Raw genomic sequence first — 24438 nt, forward strand, 5'->3', positions numbered from 1 at the left:
GGGATCATTAATATGTATGACCCCAGTGTTTGCACATGCCAGATCATGTTCAAGGCATTAGACAAGGAAAGGCAGTATTAATGTCTGTATCTGTGCACAGACTAGGTGAGCAAGCAAGAACAACAGCGAAAAATGGCAGATGGAGCAATAATAACTGACATGATCCATGATATCATGATATTTTTAGTGATATTTGTAAATTGTCTTTCTAAATGTTTCGTTAGTATGTTGCTAATGTACTGTTAAATGTGGTTAAAGTTACCATCGTTTCTTACTGTATTCACGGAGACAAGAGCCATCGCTATTTTCATTTTTAAACACTTGCACTCTGTATTAGGGATGTCCAGATCCGATCACATGATCGGAAATCGGGCCCGATCTTGTGGTTTCAGACTCGATCGGAATCGGACATTACCTCCCGATCAGGACTCGGATATACAGCTATGGAAAAAATTAAGAGACCACTCCTAGTTCAGAAATCAATGTTAAGTGGTTTCTTAATTGTTTCCATAGCTGTATATGTATTAGGGGTGCAACGGTTCTCGGTAAAAAAAATCGAACCATACGGTTCTCCACTTACGGACGGCACTTGCACTGCGGTCCATCTCGAATGACGACGCATCTATTGGTTAATATGGTTTGTTTAAAATAGCAACGTGGAAAACAGACAGAGTTCAGATAATGTATGTTTCAGTCGATGGATGCACAAAACGTTACAACAACGATAATCAGAAAGCGTGGACAAAACAGTCACTCTTTGTAAACTGTTAACTGTGAGTGTCGTCTGCTCTAATGTCCAGTCATTTACGTCGTCATCACCCGGGTGTTGATAGCGTGCGAGCGCAGGTGAGACCTGAACAGCACACTTTGCTGTCTGTATTTAAACTAACTCATTTAAGCCTTGCTGATTTAAACCTTAAAGAACAAGACGCGAAAGAGAACTCGCACGCGCTGTGAGAAGATTTGTGTGCGCTCATCCGAAGCGCGCACACGCTTATTCCAGTCAGCGCGCAAATACTGAGTTCTCTTTCAGGTCTTGCGCTTCGGCGGCCACATTCATACAAAAATTATGTCAACATGCCCGTCCTAGCGAGTATCCTAGCAAACATAGTCGGTTATGTCTTAAGTGAACGTATATTAGTCGAGAAAGACAGCGCATGTGGAACAGTATGTACTGGATCGTGCATGTCTTAAAGGGAAAACAACTATTTCTGCTGCCTGTATTTAATGTTAAATCAAACAACAAAAAACAAAGAAATCACTCACTGCTCTTGAATGAATAGTTTTTGTAACTTCAATAATGATTAATCTTTATTTATTTTATACAGTAAAGATAATATGCAGTGATATTTTATATTTGATTTCTATTTGAAAACTGAATACCTGAAAAACCTGAAAAGCACTGTTCCTGGATCTGTTTTTTCGCTCTTCTTTATTCTTTTTTATGTAGGCTATTAAGTATCGGATCGGGACTCGGTATCAGCAGATACTCAAAATCAAATGACTCGGACTCTGACTCGAGGGCAAAAAAACGTGATCGGGACATCCCTACTCTGTATAATTCATAAACACAACTTCATTCTTCATAAATCTCTCCAACAGTGTAGAATTAGCCGTTAGCCACAGAGCATAGCCTCAAACTCATACAGAATCAAACGTAAACATCAAAATAAATACTTTACTCACATAATTCGAAGCATGCATAAAGCATGTATGACGAACATCTTGTAAAGATCCATTTGAGGGTTATATTAGCTGTGTGAACTTTGTAAATGCACTGTAATATAGTCAAGAGCTCGTGTGGCAGGGAGCAGGCGAATTAAAGGGGCGGCGCGCTGCCAAAATCAGTGTATAGTTAATGATGCCCCAAAATAGACAGTGAAAAAAATTAATGAATAAAAATCTATGGGGTATTTTGAGCTGAAACTTCACAGACACATTCAGGGGACACCTAGGACTTATATTACATCTTGTGAAAAAGTATTCTTGGGCACCTTTAATGTCATGCACAGATCAGTCTGCGCAGCGGCGCTTCAAGTCAGACACACCTGTTGTGGATCCACTTACCCTCTGTAACTCACAGATTTAAATAAAATTACAGTCATTTGGCAAATAAATAAATGATGGACAGTTACATATGTATAACCTACATTTTATTATGTAAGCTTTATGTTACACCACAAATGAAAAGGGAATTTATAGTCATTTATAGTGTTAATTAATTAGCAAATCCACAAACTCATTCTCTCAAATGGCTGGGGTATGCAGAGCATTCGCAGTTTATATAGACTGCACGCCATCCCTGATATATATATATATATAATATATAATATATAATATACTACAAAAAAAAAAAAAAAAAAAAAAATTATATATATATATATATATATATATATATATATTTTTTTTTTTTTTTTGTAGTATATTATATATATATATATATAGTACTGTGTCTTAGGCCACCATTAGATGTGGTTTTAGCAATGGTATAATAACCATATATAATTATTTCTCTATGTCTCTTTGTTAGAATATAACCAGAAAATACAGTAAATTTGTATGCAGCATTAAAAAACAGATTTTTGAAAAAATTACATCTATAGGCTATAGGAAGTTTCTCAGATTTTCTTCTTTGAGAAACTGGAAGAAGTCCAGGAGGTCACATTAAATACTGAATTTTGCTTAAAGAAGCAATTTTGTTCAGATTTTGTTTTACATTTTGTGTACATAATTCTGATATTTTCTGTTTGTATCGTAATAAAGAGACTGAAAAATAAATATAGATGGTCATTAAAACATTGCTAAAACAACAAAGCTAGTGGTGGCCTAAGACATTATATATATATATATATATATATATATATATATATATATATATATATATATATCACGTTCAGACCAGCTCCCAAGTGTGAAAACACCCTCGGGCGCAGTATAACTTTTATATTCCTTTTTTGTCTCTTTTCCTCTCACTGTAGGGCACTTTATGGACCTAAACCTGGATATCCTGACACAAAAATAACCAAAAAAAATCAATCTACCACCCAATTCGATCAAACCTACGGAAACGGAAATGTGTCATCGCAAAACTGAACCAAATAAAAGTGTTCATCCAGTCAACACCGTCATTACTACTTGCATCCCAGAATCTCCTACTCGCTGTGCTAGAGATTGCTAAACTGCTAACCGGACCCCCCACACCAACCACCAACACCGGATCTCTGGCTTTGGAGAACGTCTCGCTTTCTTGCCCCCTCTATATACTCTGTGTTCTTATCAACATGTGTGTTCAGTCTTCATTTTGACCCGGTCCTCTCTCCTTGTGTATGTAATCAGACAAAGGGAGATGGGAAGGAGGGGCGGGGCAACTAAAAGGGCGGAGCGATAAAGGGGCGGGGCACTGGCGGCAAACAAGTAGGAAGTAGAACACCCTTTGCAAACCAATCCAGAGGCCATACCTGTCCTGTCAGTCAAACGATGCTGATTAGAGGGGCCGTAAGGGGTGTGGCAGGGGGGGGCGGAATTTCACACCTGGTTCGTGGGAGGAGTTTCGTGGGCGTGGTTCACTTGATAGTGATGTGACAGGCGGTGGATGTAGATTTACTTATACTGTGTGTGCATGTGTGTGATCATGTGTCCACAGGTGGGGAAATGTGTAAATTGTGTTTCCTGTTAGTGCCAGAGGAAGTTCAAGACGTCAGCATGTGTTGGGATGAGGGTTTACGGTCATAAACAGAGAGACGTACGCTCTCGGTCTGTCTTCAAATGTTTACAATTCACAGTAGATGTCTTTCCCCCATGGATTCTGAAACGATAAGAAGCTCAAAGCTATTTTCCTAGTTTCATCTGCAATTTTTGGGCAGTTATTATGAAGCGCTGACCATAATATTCAGACAGTTTCCCTGTAAAAGCCTTGAGTACGTATTCAGTGTGTGTGTGTGTGTGTATGTGTGTGTGATTTCAGCTTCTGTCCATCTTCCCATGTTTTCTGTATGTGACCGACCAGCTTGCGTCTGGTAAGCTAATGTTGCTTCACTACTGTATGTAAAGCCCAGATATACTGGTGTGAAACTATTACAAGATCATTTCTATGATCTGCATTTACTTTTTATTTTTGAAAAATCTGTGAGAAACCTCACAAGAAATATATTTAACCTTCAGGATGCCTCCGTCTACTGTATAAACAGCAAGCACTGTTAGAAAATAATGTTGCTGAAATTGTAAAAATTTAAAAAAATGAAAACAAATTTAAAAAAATAATAAAGGCGTGAAATGAAAAAGGTAGAAAAAATAACTGCAAGAAAATATTTGACAACCTATTACTTTTTGTGTTGGATAGAAATAGAGCATTTCTGAGGTGGTTTTTTTCATGCTTCGTGCCTGTAAATGAGGGCATACAAACACCATCCATCAAAACAATGGATAACGATTTCGCCTCACCGTGTAAAACAAATCAAACAAATAAACAGAGTCAGGTAGCGTAGTACTATCTTGTGCAGCATTGGCTGCAGAAAGTGACTCGGCACTCTCGAAACCCATCCTTTTCTTATTTTTGCATTCAAGTCTGTTATTTTGTATGTTTCTCTTTTCTTTTTTTCTTTCTTTTTTTTCCAGGGACATGAACGGATGCCTGTTTTTAGGAGATACAAATAAGTGTCTGATGATTTTGATGTGCAATCTGTGGGACGAGTAATAATGATGATGATCATACATATAATTAAAACAAGATGAAATAAGACCAGATGTTGCTTTCTTTTATCGATCGGTCCATTGCACACACACAAAAAGTGTCAAAAAAAATCCAATCCCAACCATTTTATGTTAGCAGTTTTTAATTTCTGTATCACATTTAGCTCATCAGATCTCGAGTTCTGCTTCACAGATTTTTTCTTTCATAAGCAAATATATCCATATAAATAATTATATTCACAGATATGTAGAAGGGAAAATGGCCCGACTAAACAAGTTTGTCAAGGCACCATGATTTCACATATTTGAAAATGGAGTGAGATTGTCATTAAAACAAAATAAATGATAATTTTTGCAAAATTCAGCCCTGTACATTCATAATGTGTATTCAAAATAATAATTTACCTCATGAATATTCATACAGAGAGCTTGAGTGATTAGAGATTTTGTAAAAGCTCCAGTCTTAATCATTCTCTTTCTTCAAATCTAAAACAAAACTCATTCTCCTGACATCTAGTGGTCAGAAAGTGTAGTGCAGAGAATCATCTTTAGTGTTCTGTGTTGGTTTGAGTTAATTACAACACCTTTCCAGGATTCATGAGGTTTTTGGGATCCAGGGTAGCCTTGAGGCCCTTCATTACCTCTATGGCCAACGGACCGACCTCTTCCCTGAGCAGGGCCCGCTTTCCTAGACCGATCCCATGTTCGCCGGTACAAGTTCCGTCCATTGCCAGTGCCCTCCTGCATTGACAAAGACAAGAGAATTAATTCATTCACTAATTGTTACTGGCAATAAAAATGTGACTATTTTAGGCTATGTCTACATGAATCCAGATACATTTGAAAATTAGAAAATGGAGCTGTCCAACTGGATACATTTGAAAATATTTTCAAAAGAGTTTTCACGTTGTAGTGAAAATTGAGTTATCTGAAAACGATAATGCTTGTTTAGTCATGTGCCTACTATGTGTTCTTCATTTGCACAGTGTTGCTAAAGAGAAATGTACAATCTTCATATTACATTTCTGCAAAGATGACTTTACTTGCAACTTGCGTCCTGTTTCAAAACATGAGGGCAATTGCGTTTTAGACCATACATGGAATGGCGATTGAGTTCAGCCTGGATGCACCAGTAAGTAGTGGGATATTTTGCTAATAAAATGATTGTGCCAGTTGAATAGCGTGAGAACTTTATTATGTCTGGTCTCTCAGTATTATCTCAGAGAGATTTTACGTTTTACGCATGTTTCAGTGTGGACGAGCAACTTTTGGTAAACGCCTAGAAATGCTAATGTGGATGGAGAACGTTTAAATGTAGCTGGATTAATGTACAAGTAGCCTTAAAGGTGCCCTAGAATTAAAAATTGAATTTATCTTGGCATAGTTGAATAACAAGAGTTCAGTACATGGAAATGACATACAGTGAGTCTCAAACTCCATTGTTTCCTCCTTCTTATATAAATCTAATTTGTTTAAAAGACCTCCGAAGAACAGGCGAATCTCAACATAACACCGACTGTTACGTAACAGTCGGGATCATTAATATGTACTCCCCCAATATTTGCATATGCCAGCCCATGTTCAAGGCATTAGACAAGGGCAGCCAGTATTAACGTCTGGATCTGTGCACAGCTGAATCATCAGACTAAGTAAGCAAGCAAGAATAGCGAAAAATGGCAGATGGAGCAATAATAACTGACATGATCCATGATATCATGATATTTTTAGTGATATTTGTGAATTGTCTTTCTAAATGTTTCATTAGCATGTTGCTAATGTACTGTTAAATGTGGTTAAAGTTACCATCGTTTATTACTGTATTCACAGAGACAAGAGCCGTCGCTATTTTCATTTTTACACACTTGCAGTCTGTATAATTCACAAACACAACTTCATTCTTTATAAATCTCTCCAACAGTGTGTAATGTTAGCTTTAGCCACGCAGCATAGCCTCAAACTAATTCAGAATCAAATGTAATACATCCAAAAAAATACTAACATGATCCGATGTATGCAAGCAGCATGCATGACAAACATCTTGTAAAGATCCATTTTGAGGGTTATATTAGCTGTGTAAACTGTGTTTATGCTGTTCAAGGCAAGCGCGAGCTCCGGGGGAGGGGGAGCACGAGAATTAAAGGGGCCGCAACCTATATATCGGTGCATAGTTAATGATGCCCCAAAATAGGCAGTTCTATGGGGTAAAATCTATGGGGTATTTTAAGCTGAAACTTCACAGACACATTCAGGGGACGCCTTAGACTTATATTACATCTTTTAAAAATTAGTTCTAGGGCACCTTTAAGGTGAAACCAGAAGCATATCTGGCCGTCTTGATCAGCTTGGAATCACCAGATTTTTCCCCAAAAAAGGCCTCAGTCTGGCTGGCAGACTGGAAGAACATGTTTAGCTGCCCGCGGCCACTGAAGGACCAAAGTTTCCTCTAGAAGAACAATCTGTGCACCTGAGCTGTCTATCCAGTCCAGTTTAGATTCCCAGGTGTTTCCACCTCCACATTCTCCAACTGAATGATGTGGACTGGTCTCGCTGGCGCAGCAGAAATCCAACACCTACTCATCTTGTTCATGCAGGCTGTTCTCACTGTTTGACATGACAAGATACACCACTGTGTTGTACACACTACCCATATTTTTTGCTGGAATAGAAGTCTAAATCATTTTGTGAGGTAAGCAAAATTATGTAACAAAAGCAGTTGATTTAGCTTAAAGGGTTAGTTCACCCAAAAGTGAAATTTGACTTCTCCATATAGACAAGGTCCAAAAAGATACTAAAGGTATCGCTTAAATAGTCCATGTGACTACAGAGGTCCAACCTTAATTTTATGTGTCATGGAAGAGAAGAAATTCTTGAATAAAGTTATTTTGGTTTTGTTTTTGCGCACAAAAAGTATTCTTATCGCTTTGTAAAATTAAGGTTGAACCACTGCCGTCACATGGACTATTTTAACAATGTACCTTTCTGGACCTTGACAGTGGTAATTAAATGGAGGAGTCAGAAAGCTTTCGGATTTCATTAAAAATATCTTAATTTGTGTTCCAAAGATGAACGAAGGTCTTACAGCTTGGAACCACATGAGGGTGAGTAATTAATGACAGAATTTTCACTTTTGGGTGAACTAACCCTTTAACTTAATGCTGGAATACACTATACAATATCCCTCCGATTTGCAGTCTGGAAGTTGCCCTAGTTGCCTAAAGTCAGAGCCAGTCTGCAAACGTCGGCCAATTGGAGTTGACAGATTTGACCAACAAATAGTGTATAATGGGCACAATCTCTGTTTTTTTAGCTTCCCAGACAGCAACATACAGGGAGTGTAGAATTATTAGGCAAGTTGTATTTTTGAGGATTAATTTTATTATTGAACAACAACCATGTTCTCAATGAACACAAAAAACTCATTAATATCAAAGCTGAATATTTTTTGGAAGTAGTTTGTAGGGGGATATCTGTGTGTGCAGGTGACTGTTACTGTGCATAATTATTAGGCAACTTAACAAAAAACAAATTTTGGCAGCAGCAACCACAGCCTCCCAGACACTGTTCAGAGAGGTGTACCGTTTTCCCTCCTTGTAAATCGCACATTTGATGATGGACCACAGGTTCTCAATGGGGTTCAGATCAGGTGAACAAGGAGGCCATATCATTAGATTTTCTTCTTTTATACCCTTTCTTGCCAGCCACGCTGTGGAGTACTTGGACGCGTGTGATGGAGCATTGTCCTGCATGAAAATCATGTTTTTCTTGAAGGATGCAGACTTCTTCCTGTACCACTGCTTGAAGAAGGTGTCTTCCAGAAACTGGCAGTAGGACTGGGAGTTGAGCTTGACTCCATCCTCAACCCGAAAAGGCCCCACAAGCTCATCTTTGATGATACCAGCCCAAACCAGTACTCCACCTCCACCTTGCTGGCGTCTGAGTCGGACTGGAGCTCTCTGCCCTTTACTAATCCAGCCACGGGCCCATCCATCTGGCCCATCAAGACTCACTCTCATTTCATCAGTCCATAAAACCTTAGAAAAATCAGTCTTGAGATATTTCTTGGCCCAGTCTTGACGTTTCAGCTTGTGTGTCTTGTTCAGTGGTGGTCGACTTTCTGCCTTTCTTACCTTGGCCATGTCTCGGAGTATTGCACACCTTGTGCTTTTGGGCACTCCAGTGATGCTGCAGCTCTGAAATATGGCCAAACTGGTGGCAAGTGGCATCTTGGCAGCTGCACGCTTGACTTTTCTCAGTTCACGGGCAGTTATTTTGCGCCTTGGCTTTTCCACATGCTTCTTGCGACCCTGTTGACTATTTTGAATGAAACGCTTGATTGTTCGATGATCACGCTTCCGAAGCTTGGCTATTTTAAGACTGCTGCATCCCTCTGCAATATATCTCACTATTTTTGACTTTTCTGAGCCTGTCAAGTCCTTCTTTTGACCCATTTTGCCAAAGGAAAGGAAGTTGCCTAATAATTATGCACACCTGATATAGGGTGTTGATGTCATTAGACCACACCCCTTCTCATTACAGAGATGCACATCACCTAATATGCTTAATTGGTAGTAGGCTTTCCAGCCTATACAGCTTGGAGTAAGACAACATGCATAACGAGGATGATGTGGTCAAAATACTCATTTGCCTAATAATTCTGCACTTCCTGTAGTCTGGCCCAGATCCTGCCCATATGTGGATTATACACAGACCGGATGTGGGCCGGATGTTGCTGTCAGGGTTCACACTTCAACACAGGGTTCCATCAAGTCAGAGGAAATCAATCATGTTTGATTTTTTTTTAGCCGATTTTAAAACGCATATTGTTTCCTTTCTAAGCACGCAATTTGTTTTGTTCCAAATGACTTGAAAGTCGTTTGGCGTATGCCCAGTTTTTTCTGTAACTATTTACAAAGTCAGCAAGTGTGTAATGCCTAGTGTTTTAAGATCTGTTCAGATTTTAAAAGTTGTTTGGTGTATTCCAGTCTTTAATTGATTTAATTTTCTTTTAAGAGGCAGAATGTCATTGAAGTTTACAGTATTGAAGGTATTGGAGAAGTTAACAGATTCATTGGTCTAGTTCCTCTGCACTACCAGGTAACGAGATTGTTGTAAAGATCTCTAATCCATTTCAAATTCAAGTTTCCACACAAGTAATGTTTCTTCTCCTCTCAGAGTTCTCTTTCAGTGTGTGAATACTCCTTTGGCAGGTAATAAGGCTATAGTTTTGCTTTTACGGTAACATCATGTCTGTCTTTCACAAATAGGGTCCAACTCAATTTGCTCCTATCAGGACAAACTCTTGCGCAGCCAGATTTTGTTGAAGCAAATGAGATTGCAGTGTTTGTCTTCTCTTTGGCTCCTGGTCAGTGCCTATCACTCATCCATTGTACATGACAGAGACAGCACTTTACCCATAATGACTGAAGGCAGGTAGGCCTTTATTATTTGTGCTTGTTTTCAAAGCCAGACACTAGAACCTCTAGTCTGTCATTGTCAATAAACACTCTCCAAATGGCAGAAGACATTCTGAGAAATAATCCTGGTATTGATTGCTACGCAAAACAAAACTGACAATACACACAAAAGATGCAGCCAGTCCCTCTCGGCCGCCTCAGAAGATCATTGTAAAGGAGCAAAGCCACTGAAAGGAACTAAATAGAAGTACCTGGCCAGTCTCTCAGTGAAGGAGTGAACCCTTTCCACCTCATCTGGGTCATTAGGATCCAGTACCATTATACAATGGAAATTTCCATCACCTACATGACCAGCAATAGGACCTAGAAAACATAACCGTATTATATCAGCAGTTAAAAACAGTTCTGAACATTAAATGAGAAAATCAAACTAGGTAAGCTACCGGTAAGATTGTTGCTGATTAAATCTTCCTTCGTCTCCACTATAATCTGAGGTAGTCGTGAGATAGGCACGCAGACATCTGTAGAATATGCCTGCAACAAAATGATGAATTCTGGATTATGTATTAAAATATTTTCTCTTATTCCAACTTTATAGAAACCATTTGTAGGCTGATTTCCCCAAATATTGTAAAATTGCTTGAGCATTCTGACCAGCCCGGCATAGCAACTGATAAGTTTGGGGTTTGGCTGACCTGTGCTAGAATGTATGGAAAACCGGTTTGAAAGTTATGATTTTTAAAGGATTAGTTCACTTTCTAATGAAATTTTCATGATAATTTACTCAACCCCATGTCATTCAAGATGTTCATGTCTTTCTTTCTTCAGTTGAAAAGAAATTAAGGTTTTTGATGAAAACATGGATTATTCTCCTTATAGTGGACCTCAATGGCCTTCAGACGGTTGAAATTACAGTTTCAGTGCAGCTTCAAAGGGCTTTAAACGATACCAGATGAGGAATAAAGGTCTTATCTAGCGAAAAGATCTGTCATTTTCGAAAAAAATTGCAACTGTATATGCTTTATAAACACAAATTCTCGTCTTGCACGTGGTTCCGCCAAAACCGCACTTCCGTATTCTTCAAAAAGCTTACGCTGTATGTCCTACTCCTTCCCTATTCTACTTATGGAAAAAACAGAACTGGTGCCGCGTTCGTTCCGTAAGTAATTTTTCCCTGAGTAAGAGCCGTCGCTATTTTCATTTTTAAACACTTGCAGTCTGAATAATGCATAAACACAACTTCATTCTATATAAATCTTTCCAACAGTGTAGCATTAGCTATTAGCCACGGAGCACAGCCTCAAATTCATTCAGAATCAATGTAAACATCAAAATAAACACTGTACTTACGCAATTAGACATGCTGCATGACGAACGCTTTGTAAAGATCCATTTTGAGGGTTATATTAGCTGTGTGAACTTTTTTTATGTTGTTTAAGGCAAGCGCGAGCTCTTGGGGCATGGAGCACAAGAATTAAAGGGCCACACACCCTGAATCGGCTCATTTCTAATTATGCCCCAAAATAGGCAGTTAAAAAAATGAATTAAAAAATATCTATGGGGTGTTTTGAGCTGAAACATCACAGACACATTCAGGGGACACCTTAGACTTATATTACATCTTTTTTTATGATGGATGGATGTGGATGGAGGCACTTTCTTCAAATCATACTCATTAGTATCGCTCACTGCTATTATAAAGCTCAGTTGCGTCAGGATATTTATTAATATAACTCTGATTGTGTTCAAATTTGTGTTGAATTTTCATTTGAAAGTGAACTAGTCCTTTAAGTGTGTACTCTAAGTTATACTTGTCTGAGTCAGAATAAAGTCATGTAGTAAATGTTCCCACCTTACATCCAGGCCTCAGGGCCAGGGCAGCGTACCATGCATCATGACGGGCTTTCCACAGACGGCCGCGGCTTTCCTCATCTTCCGCCCAGGCAAAGTCTGAGCCTCCGTTATCACGCGTGATCTCCTCTAAACACACAGAACATAATGCTTTCCAGATGACACATTCTTTCACATATATATTATCTGGTTATATAGCATTAAAAACGTATAACATTCAACACCTACAGTGTCAGTTGCATTGCTTCACTGCCATTCGCAACTCCTCTCCCGTGTCCATTGGATGCACACTTCAGAATCTTACCAGAAGTAGTAAGTCATGTGAACTGAGTAGTATGTCGAAATCGCATTCTCCATTCATACTCCATTCATTTTAAAACTTACTTTGTGACCGTTAAAAAGTATTTTCTATAGCATGAATACTTCATCCGCCATGACCTATGGCACCAGTTCATTCACAATTCATTCACAAATGCTTTCCCGTGGCCTCATGGGATAGTAAAGTGTCCATCGAATGCACACTTCAGAGTCTCGTCGGAAGTAGTAGGTCATCCAGGTACTTTTCGCATACTGTTTTAAGAATACTATGAATTCAGATGTACTACCAAAGTCCCTTTAAGACAAGTCATTTCACTCGGCGGCCATCTTTGAAACACCTCTCGGGCATCCCGGGCATCATGCAATCTGTTTGAATGGGGAAACATCAAATTCTCCAAAACTGTTCGCCAACCTTATGATTAAATTTTTCATATTTGAAATCACCAATGAAATCTAACAACAACCGGCTCATAAATTTAGTTTATAAACGCTCGAATCATGACAAAAAAACTGTATTTTTCAGGCTGGATCAAGCTAATGCCCATGCGCAGACCTAAATGCGCGTCTCTTCGGAGGCGCGCGTCTGATTGTTTCTATAGAAACCGGTGATTCTAACGACCGCTGAAGTGACGCGATGACTTTACCAGTCGGCGATTGGCTCTTATTTAGAAGGCGGGACTTATTCTGCCATATTGCGCGTTACACTTTCTCCCATTCAAAACAATACGAGTGACACGTCTTGTTATTCTATAGTCTTTGGTACTACTCAACTCACATACGGTTATTCGCCTGTTTTATAGTATGGAAGTAGGCATATTTGGAAGCAATACGCTACCATCACTACCTACTATACTATCTCCAGAGTTCACTACCTAATGCAGACAAAAGCCCTCTAAATGGCATTGTTTTGCTTTTGTAAAATATATTTTTTGTACAAAATAGTTTGTTTTATCTACATATACCTGTGATGGACACTTGCTCCTCCATGCTTCTGGAGCTCCCGTGGAACTCCAGGAAGAGAGTGGGCGTTACGGCATAGGACAGGTTGTTGAAGCGATTGCAGGCGTTTATCATCACATCGTCCAAGAACTCTGCAAATGAAACATCAAGACCAATTAAGTTGTGTGAGGCCTTTGTGGGTAGAAAGTCCAGGGTTAAAAAAAAATGTATGCCTCACTGCAGCCTCGATTTAAAAATCTAACAGACCGGTCATGCCTGATTACTCATAAATTGGATGGAGCTACTGGTGGAATATTTTCCCTGCGTGGACTGCAAAAGAAGAAACATGTCGTGGTTCTGAGAACCAAGCAATTCATTAAACCCTTGACTGCGCTCGGTGTTGACTATGTATAAGGATGGTGTTTCCTTTTGAATTAATGTTTATGTTATTGCAAAAGCCTTTATTGAATAGATTAGAATGAAATGAATAGAGTTCTGGACTAAATCACACAGTTAGGTATGCATGTAGTTTCGAGTGCCACAGTCTGTGATTTTACAAGTTCACAACACCAGAGACCAACTGTTCTTTTGTTATGTTAATGCCAATGAGGACAGCACACTAAGCACATTGTGACCATGTGCTTCAACCTTCACCCACCTATGCGGGCAATGGGTACTCCAGCTTGCAGGATCTGAACGGTGCTGTCCACCGCTGATTGGACGGATGGAAAGGAGCAGACAGCTGACACCATACTTTCAGGAATACCATACAATCGAAGTGTGGTTTTGGTAATGATACCCAATGTTCCCTCTGAACCCACAAATAGGTTTGTCAGGTTGTAACCGGCAGATGTCTTTCTGAAAGGGCATTAAGTGTATCAAGTCTAGAAAACAATAGGTTTAGTTCAAGATGCTTTAATTGTGAGTTTGCAGTCATACCTTGGACGACGCCCCCTGCCTGCTGTGTGGAGGACTGTTCCATCCGCTAAAACAACCTCCAGGTTCAGGACGTTCTCGCGCATTGTGCCATAACGGACTGCATTGGTGCCTGACGCGCTAGTTGCAGCCATGCCGCAGAGAGATGCGTCAGCACCTGGATCTGTGGAAATATAGTCCTAAGTTAAAGTTTTAATTAAGGCCCTTTCACACCAAGGATGATAACAATAACGTTTGTTGGGACAAACTTTGATGTTGGCTTGACAAAGCCGTATGAACGTTTTATAAGCTTTACATTTAGTGATGTGGAAAGACATTGCTAGCTAGCCTGACGTGGTCATACTCAATTATAGTTCGAATATGAGTCTGATACTGCTCCATTGGGCTTTGATTATGGGGGCGTATTTCAACCGATCCAGGAAAGACCTCAATTGGATAGACCTACAACCAATCAGAGCTACAGAGTAAGTGATGTATGTTGAGCGACGCATAGTTGTCAACAGAACTCTTCTTAGCGACCATCGGGGCCAGATGGGGCCAGCTGATAAATCAAACTTTTGCCGAATCCCGTTGGAAGGACAGCAAAGACACAATTCCCATCGACAAATGCCTTGATCGCGGTCCTCTGTTCCTCTTTTAAAATTAATGTGCTGTCGATATCTTCTATAACGGACGTGATGGCGGAATCTACACATCTCAGTTCTTCAACAACAGCCATCATTGTTGTAAACTAATTGACCTTTCGCAAAGACTCGCCCCCCCTTAGTTACTGTTGTTTTGTCCGACAAGCCGTGGCGCCGTCACGCCACACACAGTGGAAAATACATCGCGGAGCAAAGCGGAAACTGACAACACGTCGACAGACAAGACAGAGCAGGTTACTTATGATATTAAACAAAGTCCCAGCTTTCAAACTGTGTAGTTATTAAAAAAATTCAAACAATAAAAACCGTTTTGTGGCTCTTTAATGATTCGTGACAGATTGCTGTAGCGCCTCAGCTCAAGAGGCTCGTGAACCAATCATCTCTTCCTACTAGTCCATTTATAGCATCAAATAAACATGAATGAACATGAGAATGAATGTTGTTTCAAACACGGAAAGACGTCAATATGCACAATTTTTCAAGTTTAACTCCACCGATGTTAATCTTCTAACTCCTGACTGCTTTGTCGGACAAAATAACGGATGCAGCGTTCTGATTGGTTAGATCGCTTGTCAATCAAACTCCCCAAGCGCTCTTTGGTGACATGACTGATTACGTTTCTGGTGATAATCTGTCAATCATCGCCCTGACAATGTGATTGGTCCGAACAGTTTCTGTTCGGGCATAATTACTCCTCTACGGATCGAGCCCAGACCGAACTCCCCGACCTCAAAATGTTGTGGGTGGAGCTAAGTTTGGCTGGCCCCCAGGCTAATTGCTAGCATGAATTAACATGTTTTAACACATTGCTAGCCTGAATTGGAATGTTATCTAGCATGTTTTAACAGGTTACTAGCATGAATTAACAGGAATTTGCATGTTGCTAGCATGTTTTAGCATGCTGCTAACATGAATTTGCATGTTGCTAGCATGTTTTAGCACATGGATTAGCATCAAAGTCCCTTTAAGACAAGTCATTTCACATCTGCGGCCTATCTCTTTGAATGGGGAAACATCAAATTCTCCAAAGCTGTTTGCCAAGCTTTTGATTAAATTTCATATTTGAAATCTTACAACAACCGTCTCATAAATTTTGTTTCTAAACGCTCGAATCATGACAAAAACGGTATTATTCAGGCTGGATCAAGCTACTGTGCATGCGCAAACCTAAATGCGCGTCTCTTTTGCCTCATTTCGGAGGCGTGAGTCTAACCCGTGCTTCTAACGGCAGCTGCAGTGACGTGATGACTTTACCAATCGGCGATTGGCTCTTATTTAAAAGGCGGGACTTATTCCACCATATTGCGCGTTACACTTTCTCCCATTCAAAACAATACGAGTGACACGTCTTGTGTTATTCTATAGTCTTTGTTAGCATGTTCTCCTCGTTAAGCTTTGTTAGTGAGAGACAGCTAACAAATACTCAAATATTCTCTAAATCTTATTGTACAAAAGTTCACTGAAAGTCTATGGGAAATCTAGAAAATATATAGCACACCGAGTCAGAGCAATCTTAAGGTCTGAGCCAAGTTTGGTGGTTCTAGTTTGAAAGCTAGGAGGAGATACTGTTTAAAATTTTGTCTCAGAAGAAGAACAATAAGCTTAAACGGTATATCAGTATGTTGGCTTAATAACTCTAAAGTTTTAATAGGCTAATCGTCCCAATTCTATGAGAATAAGAAAGTCCTCAACAGAACTATAACAATAATGACAAAGAAACGATATTCAGAACATATTTTTTTCCAGCTGATGAACGAAAAAAAAAAAGTCAGAAAAAAAAAAAAAAAATCAGAATCCATCCACGTAGAAGGCAACGTTCTCGTCACCTTGCACAACATTCCCTAAAAGTTCTCTAAAGGTGACGAAAATTCCGAACCTTTACAGAACATTCGGGACGTTCCTAAAACGCCCTCTTTTGGTCATGAAAGTGCTGCAGTTTAAGGTTCCTTACATGACTTTAGGGGGACGTTCTGTTTTGGTTATGGTCAGAAAAGAACATTACAAAGAGGATATTTGGGACATTAACTGAACGTTCCCACATGGTCCTCTGTTGGTCATTTAATAACGTTCCCGATATGAGTTTAGGGGCACGTTATATTTTGGTTATTTTATGGTCACGTGAGAACGTTACAAAGAGGACATTTGGGAAGTTAACAGAACATCCTATAGTAATAGTCCCCTAAACATTACCAGTCCTGAATGTTTTCTGAAGGTCCACCAAATAACGTCCCCCAACCCCAGTCCACTGGTGTCTGGTCTAGTAACGTTCCCAGTACGTATTATCAAAGACTATAGAATAACACAAGACGTGTCACTCGTATTGTTTTGAATGGGAGAAAGTGTAACGCACAATATGGCGGAATAAGTCCCGCCTTCTAAATAAGAGCCAATCGCCGACTGGTAAAGTCATCGCGTCACTTCAGCAGCCGTAAGAAGCTCTGGTTTCTATAGAAACAGTCAGACGCGCGCCTCCGAAGAGACGCGCATTTAGGTCTGCGCATTAGCTTGATCCAGCTTGAAAAACACAGTTTTTGTCATGATTCGAGCGTTTGGATAAAACATTTATAAGACAGCTGTTGTCAGATTTCATTGGTGATTTCAAATATGAAATGTAATCGTAAGGTTGGCGAACATGATGCCCAGGATGCCCGAGAGGCGTTTCAAAGATGGTCGCCGAGTGAAATGACTTGTCTTAAAGGGACTTTGGTATTATGCATTAGTGTGTATTCAAACATACAACTGATTTGATTTATGTGATCTACTTTGTACCCATAATACACAAGAATTTGACTGACCAACAGGAAACCAGAGGCCAGTGTCACGCAGGTATGAGTTCAGGCCTTTGCGCGTCACACCTGGCTCCACCGTCACATCAAAATCCTCTTGGTGAAGATCAAGGACCTGGTCCATCTTTCTCAGACTGAAACACACTCCACCCTAACAAAACATTAATGGATGTTTACTGAAGAAAATGGATCAAAACAGCTAAAAATAAGCTCGAAATTAAATCCCTTTCCTCTTTTGGAGGTTAGGTTTGAACTCCCTGTCACAGTCATATTCTCTCTTCTCCTCTACTGGACCAACCTGCAGAGCACCAACACCTCCCTCCAGGCCTGTCCCTGTGCCAAATGGGATGATGGGTAGTTGATGGTGGTGACAAATTTTGGCAAGAGCACTGACCTCATCTACAGACCGAGGAAACACCACCACATCTGGTGGTTGACATCTGACATAGCAAGAGAAAATATCATGAATATGTGAATGCTAAATAATATGCAAATCAAATTTAAATCTTATATAATTATTGTAGGCGTTGCACTTAAAAATGGAGGGAGATGAATGTGAGCTTGCAGGGGCGGGGTTTAAGCAGACTAATGACTGGAGAAGTCCTGCATATATCACCAGAAGTCTGTCGTTTTCAACATAAATCGAGTTATAAAATTTGGTAAGGTCAAAAACATTTTAAAAAATTAAACAGACAAATTGTTCACAATAGGATATATAACATGCATGCATTCAGAAAATAGATAGGGTTTCATTTCGACTTTGATGTTTCTTTTGTAATGTTTATTTAAATTATTTTTTAGACAAAAAGCTTGCAAACCTCATAAAAAAAATGAGGTTACAACACTTAAAGGGATAGTTCTCCCAAAAATGAAAATAATGTCATTTATTACTCACCCTCATGTCGTTCCACACCCGTAAGACCTTTTGAACAGAAATTAAGATATGTCGATGAAATCCGATGGCTCAGTGAGGCCTCTAAAGCCAGCAATGACATTTCCTCTCTCAAGATCCATTAATGTACTAAAAACATATTTAAATCAGTTCATGTGAGTACAGTGAAATTATTAATATTAATATTAATATTAGTTCAATATTAATATTAGGCTATAAAGTGACGAGAATATTTTTGGTGCGGCAAAAAAACAAAATAACGTGATTTAGTGATGGCCGATTTTAAAACACTGCTTCAGGAAGATTCGGAGCACAAATGAATCAGCGTATCGAATCAGCGGTTCGGAGCGCCAAAGTCACGTGATTTCAGTAGTTTGGCGGTTTGACACGCAATCTGAATCATGATTCAACACAAAAGATTCATAACGCTCTGAATCTTCCTGAAGCAGTGTTTTGAAATCGGCCATCACTAGCTATATAAGTTTTTTTGTTTGTTTTTTTTTGGTGCACCAAAAATATTCTCGTCGCTTTATAATATTAATATATTAATATTGAACCACTGTACTCACATGAACTGATTTAAATATGTTTTTAGTACCTTTATGGATCTTGAGAGAGGAAATGTCATTGCTGACTACTGAGTCATCGGATTCCACACCCGTAAGACCTTCGTTAATCTTCGGAACACAAATTAAGATATTTTAGTTGAAATCTGATGGCTCCGTGAGGCCTCCATAGGGAGCAATGACATTTCCTCTCTCAAGATCCATAAAGTACTAAAAAACATATTTAAATCAGTTCATGTGAGTACAGTGGTTCAATATTAATATTATAAAGTGACGAGAATATTTTTGGAGCGCCAAAAAAACAAAATAACGACTTATTTAGTGATGGCTGATTTCAAAACACTGCTTCAGGAAGCATCGGAGCACAAATGAATCAGTGTATCGATTCATGATTCAGATCGCGTGTCAAACTGCCAACGGCTGAAATCACGCGACTTTGGTGCTCCGAACAGCAGATTCAATACACTGATTCATTTGTGCTCCGAAGCTTCCTGAAGCATTGTTTTGAAATCGGCCATCATTATATAAGTCGTTATTTTGTTTTGTTTTTTGGCGCTCCAAAAATATTCTCGTCGCTTTATAATATTAATATTGAACCACTGTACTCACATGAACCGATTTAAATATGCTTTTTGTACCTTAATGGATCTTGAGAGAGGAAATGTCATTGCTCCCTATGGAGGCCTCACGGAGCCATCGGATTTCAACTAAAATATCTTAATTTGTGTTCTGAAGATGAACAAGGGCTTACGGGTGTGGAACAGCATGAGGATGAGTAATAAATGACATTATTTTCATTTTTGGGTGAACTAACCCTCTAATTTGTTTAAAATATATTAATAAGAGTTTTAGGACCTATTTTGTACCCCATTTGAAAAAGCAAAAGAAAGAAAAGTGCCGTATACAGTTTAGAAAATGTCTTTTATTTTATATATATATATATATATATATATATATATATATATATATATATATATATATATATATATATATATATATATATATATGATATTTTATATATATATATATATATATATATATATATAATAGGCTGATTGCTTTTTTGGCTGGTTGTATACTGTCTGAGGATTGATTTATTATGCCTGTGGATGATTATTTGTGTCTGGAGTGCAGAAGAAGAGAGAAAAGGTGAAAATAAAGTTCCTAGTGTATTCTGAACGGACCCTCGCTATTGTTTATATAATATCTTGCTTGAATGACTTTGAATCATTAACTCGGACGCTACCGTTGGTTTATTTGTACTTGTGGGTGAACTTACTGCTGCGCTGTTTGCATGCTGTATCATTAGAGCCAGGTGGCACTCAGGTATGACAGGCATCTTACCTGTGCACAGACTCATCCCTGCCGTGCTGTTCTCTGACAGCTAACCCCACAGACACGCCTTCATCCCCGCTAACTGAACGAAGCTCCGAGATGACCCGCTCGACGGCTCCAGTCTAAAATGAACGAAGCAAGAAATGTTTACCTGCATGACTCTATGGTGACAGGCAAGTTAATAATTAATATGATAATATATATTTATTTATTGTAATATTTAAATTTATTTGATTATTTCAATTTAATTGATTATTTATAACTTGTGGGGAAAATATTTAGATTTTTTTTTTATATATTTAGTGTGTTATTATCCAAGTAAACACTGTATCCCTTCTTTATTCAATTTATCAGAATTATGTAACAGTGGACAGGAATGATCCCAGAGCTTACTTTAGCAGAATATCTCCTGCACCTCCCGCAAGCCAACTGCAGCCGTGGAGAACTGAAGCGTAGGGCATGTCTGAACAAGATCATTTCCACTTCTTACAAAACGCGTGCTGAATTAACCAAGCTTTTATGCATAACCTCAGTTGTTAAGAGTTTATGTAAATATTCTTCCGGATCAACGTAACTGCGTCACGCCTCCTTTGAACCTGAAACCCCGCCCCAGAGATGACGAATTCTGCTAAGGCGAATGCTTTGGCTTTTAATTATTGTTTAACTTGACCTTCGCTTTATCAGATTTGCTGAAATACCGAAAATGTATGAATGTTAACTAGTTTGTGTGGGTGAAGTTCGTGTTTACGACGTCGGGTCAAGATGGCGGCACCCTATCTAAGATTCTTATTTAACTAAACAAAATAACTACAAGGTTTTTAACTCTACTTCTTAGAAAATGAAGAAGAAAGAATGTGCATCAGTGAATGCTTTGCTTTTTTATGCTTTTAATTAATTTATGAAGCCACTCGTTACATATATCATTGTAATATAACTTTATAATAATATTTTGTGCAGTCAGTTAGCTTATTTCTTTGTAAATAAAAAGCCTCACTGTTTCTCACTGACCCGCCCCCAACTCGTAAACTCGGAAAATCCAGAGTTTCCCAATCGTATTTACGACTTTGTGGTGGCGTTCATGTGCGTTCAACTCAAAATAATAGGGTAATTTATAGTAAATACTGTAATGTTTTTGAACCATACTATAGTAAATTGTAGTATACTGTATTGTATTTACAACATTAATGAATGTTACAGCGTACTAAACTGTAATAAATACTGTAGTATACTTTAGTTTTTACTGCAGTAAACTGTAGAAAACTTAGTTCAGTACTGGGTAAAGTCATTTGTTTATGTTCTATGATGCAAAAACTTGAGAAAATGAGATCCAGGCAGTCCAACAATGATTATGTCAGAGATTACATTTGAATAAGGAATAACAAATTTATTAATTACAAATTATGGAGACAAACAAATTCATTAAGTAATTAATAGTTAATAAAATCTAGAGTATTATATCTAATAGATGAAGATCAGAATATAGAGAAAGAAGGAACAAAATTAAGACATTTGCAACATGAAATGAGAGATAGAAGAGAAGAAGCAGAAGAAAAGCAAAGGAAAAAGCTAAACTATCAAAGACTCAGTCCATTTTATACCATAAGCATAGGAAAACTTGCATCCAACTCAAACTTATGTTTTGGTCTAATAAGAGAAGGTCAAATGGATTTATCCATTATGTCTTAGACTGGTCAGATGTCGAAAATAGATGAAAATAGATATTTGTTTTGACATCCTTAAGGGAATTTTGCAGATCTTACATTATCACATGTCAGCAGAAATAGAAATGGACATATTTTGATACAAAAGTACATTGAGTTCAAATGAGCAAGTAATTCTGAAAACATAATCTCGTCTGCAGTACTTGGCAGGCGTCCAATATCTAACCACAAACGTGTCGACATTACCTGTCACATTGGAACACTTGAAGAACAATTGAATATAATAAGCATACATACTCTTAAATATAAAAGAATAATAACCATAAAGGAGTACATTAAAGAGTAAATTCTTGAAAATATGATGAGGATTAATATGGAGTAGGGGTACATGAATATATGAAATCAAAAGTAAATCATAAGCCATAAATGATTAACATGAAATATGAATAAAATGCATGAATATTGACCATTTTGGATCCACCACTATAGTTGTTATATTACCAAAGCAACTATAGGATTACCACAACAAAATAGGATCTTTCCGACATGACGCACCGTAAGCAACACCATGCAGCCTGATGTAATTAATAATCCACATTATATTAAGATTCGCTCAGGGATGTTTTAGTATATGCTTTCAGGCATGATAAAGTAGTTTAGCCTATAGTTACTAGAGAACAAACCACAAGGTGGCACTATTACATCACATAGACAGTCCTCTGTTTTAGACATCAGCATGGACCTACTGTCTTTGAAAAATGACTTGTGAAAGAATTGAATAGTTATTATAGATAATTCTTAATAATTTCTCACAATTATATATTACAATATTACTTTTTCTAAAATGGCTTAAACAGTTTGGTCTTCCAATATAGCCTATAGGTACTCCGATGTACCATTTCGTAAGTTTATCAAAATTAAAAACATGTCCCAAGACTTCAGGAAGCTTTTGAAATTAGTCTTAATTTTGAAATTGTGAAGATTTTCTTCTTCGTTTATGCAATAAAATGAACAAAAATAGGCCCCATGGGATGCTGTCATGGTTCAAACCCACATTTTGACAGGTAATATAAATCCATAATCATACCCGTGTGATGAAAATGTGCAAGTCGTAACCTTATATCTCAATGTAGAAATGCCCCTGGGGTACTGTGAGGTGCGTTGAACTAAATCAGTTCAGCTGACCTTTATTAATTTGTCAGCATGCTTTTGAATTTACATATTAATACACACTCAAATGCAAGTCTAGATGAAGATCCGATGGGCTTGGCAACCTGCGTAGATCTAGCTGACAAGTTACGGCATTGGTTCCCATAGTAACCAATGTGTTCTTCGCCATGTACAAACGTCATTTGTTCCCCATGGGGAGAGTCTGTCTTTCTCTCCTCTTAATAGTTACATTGTGCCTGTGTTGACTAACACAGATGAAAGCGTACACTCATTACAAAGAACTTCAAACTTGATCATCGTCAGACCTGTTTCTAATAAAAACCCCATGGATGTGGTCTGACCAACGCTTGGTCTTGACGTAGTAAATAAAAATACATCCACAATGCAAGTATTTTTGGTAAGCGGTGTTAATGTTGGTGATTGTGCTAGCTAAAAGTGTGTGACTGTCAGATTGTTTAAAATAATAAATCTTTTCTGACAAAGGGATTTCAAATTTGGTGTTTTGATGACATCACAGTCACCTTGACTCCAGTGTTTAGAGGATGTCAGTCAGACAACCTCACAGTTCCAGCTTAGAGAGGAAGTGAGTGCACGGAATCTTGATCAATTGCTCCAGTGTTCTGGAATCTTAAGAATGTCCTCTGTTCCGACTTGTACATTCACCACTATGAACCCTGTTGAGACGTCTGGCATCCCAGACACCCCAATGATGTAAAAATAATAGTAGTAAATTCCAAATTATCCTTTTATTTCCCCTTCAGAATCCCTTAATATGCTCCTCTGACCTCATAAAATCCATTCAACAGCTGCTACTGAAGTTTTACGCTTCTGTTGTTTCACAGTATGTACTTCTGGGAGGTGCACAAGGCAAACATAAGTACATAGTGAAGTTTTCCGTAAAGCTCCGTAAATGTACACTGTAAAAATGTTACTACTTGTATTGTATAAGACATAAAACTGCTATAAACCTGTTACTTGGTTAATTGTAAGTTACCTTCTCACTGTAAAAAAAAAAAAATCCCTGTAAAATTTATGGTAAAAAAACAGCAGCTGTGGTTGCCAGAAATTTACCATAAAAATTGCGGTAGCAACATTTTAGGTTTTACAGGACAGCACTTTGTTTACTGTCTATTTTACAGTTAAAATCTGTATTATTTAAAGATTTATATTGTAATAATTACAGTTCATAACTGTTTATTTTACACACTGTAAACAAAATTCCATTAAATTTACCGTA

At 38.3% G+C, this 24438-nt stretch overlaps 2 protein-coding genes across 2 annotated transcripts in view; one reads left to right on the plus strand and one right to left on the minus strand.

Annotated features, from left to right (window-relative positions):
* znrf1 (zinc and ring finger 1) overlaps window positions 1-4729 on the plus strand; it is a 45234-nt gene extending 40505 nt beyond the window's left edge. The window contains exon 5 of the mRNA XM_067380029.1: window positions 2979-4729. The gene's annotated coding sequence lies outside the window, so the exon portion shown is untranslated. The remainder of the gene's footprint in view (window positions 1-2978) is intronic.
* Window positions 4730-4866: 137 nt separating this feature from the next.
* On the minus strand, window positions 4867-20971 carry ldhd (lactate dehydrogenase D). Its single transcript, XM_067380028.1, has 11 exons — window positions 20764-20971; window positions 20380-20492; window positions 17876-18017; window positions 17587-17728; window positions 14151-14310; window positions 13870-14069; window positions 13235-13363; window positions 11956-12083; window positions 10547-10637; window positions 10355-10466; window positions 4867-5430 (listed from the first exon to the last, which is right to left on the minus strand). Exons 1-11 carry the CDS (start codon window positions 20845-20847, stop codon window positions 5265-5267), a joined length of 1467 nt encoding a protein of 488 aa, XP_067236129.1. The 5' UTR covers window positions 20848-20971; the 3' UTR covers window positions 4867-5264.
* Between the last annotated feature and the right edge of the window lie 3467 nt (window positions 20972-24438).

Source organism: Chanodichthys erythropterus, chromosome 24 (assembly GCF_024489055.1).
Source record: "Chanodichthys erythropterus isolate Z2021 chromosome 24, ASM2448905v1, whole genome shotgun sequence".
Taxonomy (NCBI): domain Eukaryota; kingdom Metazoa; phylum Chordata; class Actinopteri; order Cypriniformes; family Xenocyprididae; genus Chanodichthys; species Chanodichthys erythropterus.

Bases quoted from the DNA above. Each gene is read 5' to 3' on its own strand.
- ldhd (XM_067380028.1), bottom strand. From the start codon at position 20,847: ATGATCTTGTTCAGACATGCCCTACGCTTCAGTTCTCCACGGCTGCAG. The intron at 20,493-20,763 runs GTAAGCTCTGGG...CGTTCATTTTAG, and splicing joins GCAGGAGATATTCTGCTAAA to ACTGGAGCCGTCGAGCGGGT. The intron at 5,431-10,354 runs GTACTTCTATTT...TTGTCAATGCAG, and splicing joins TTCACTGAGAGACTGGCCAG to GAGGGCACTGGCAATGGACG.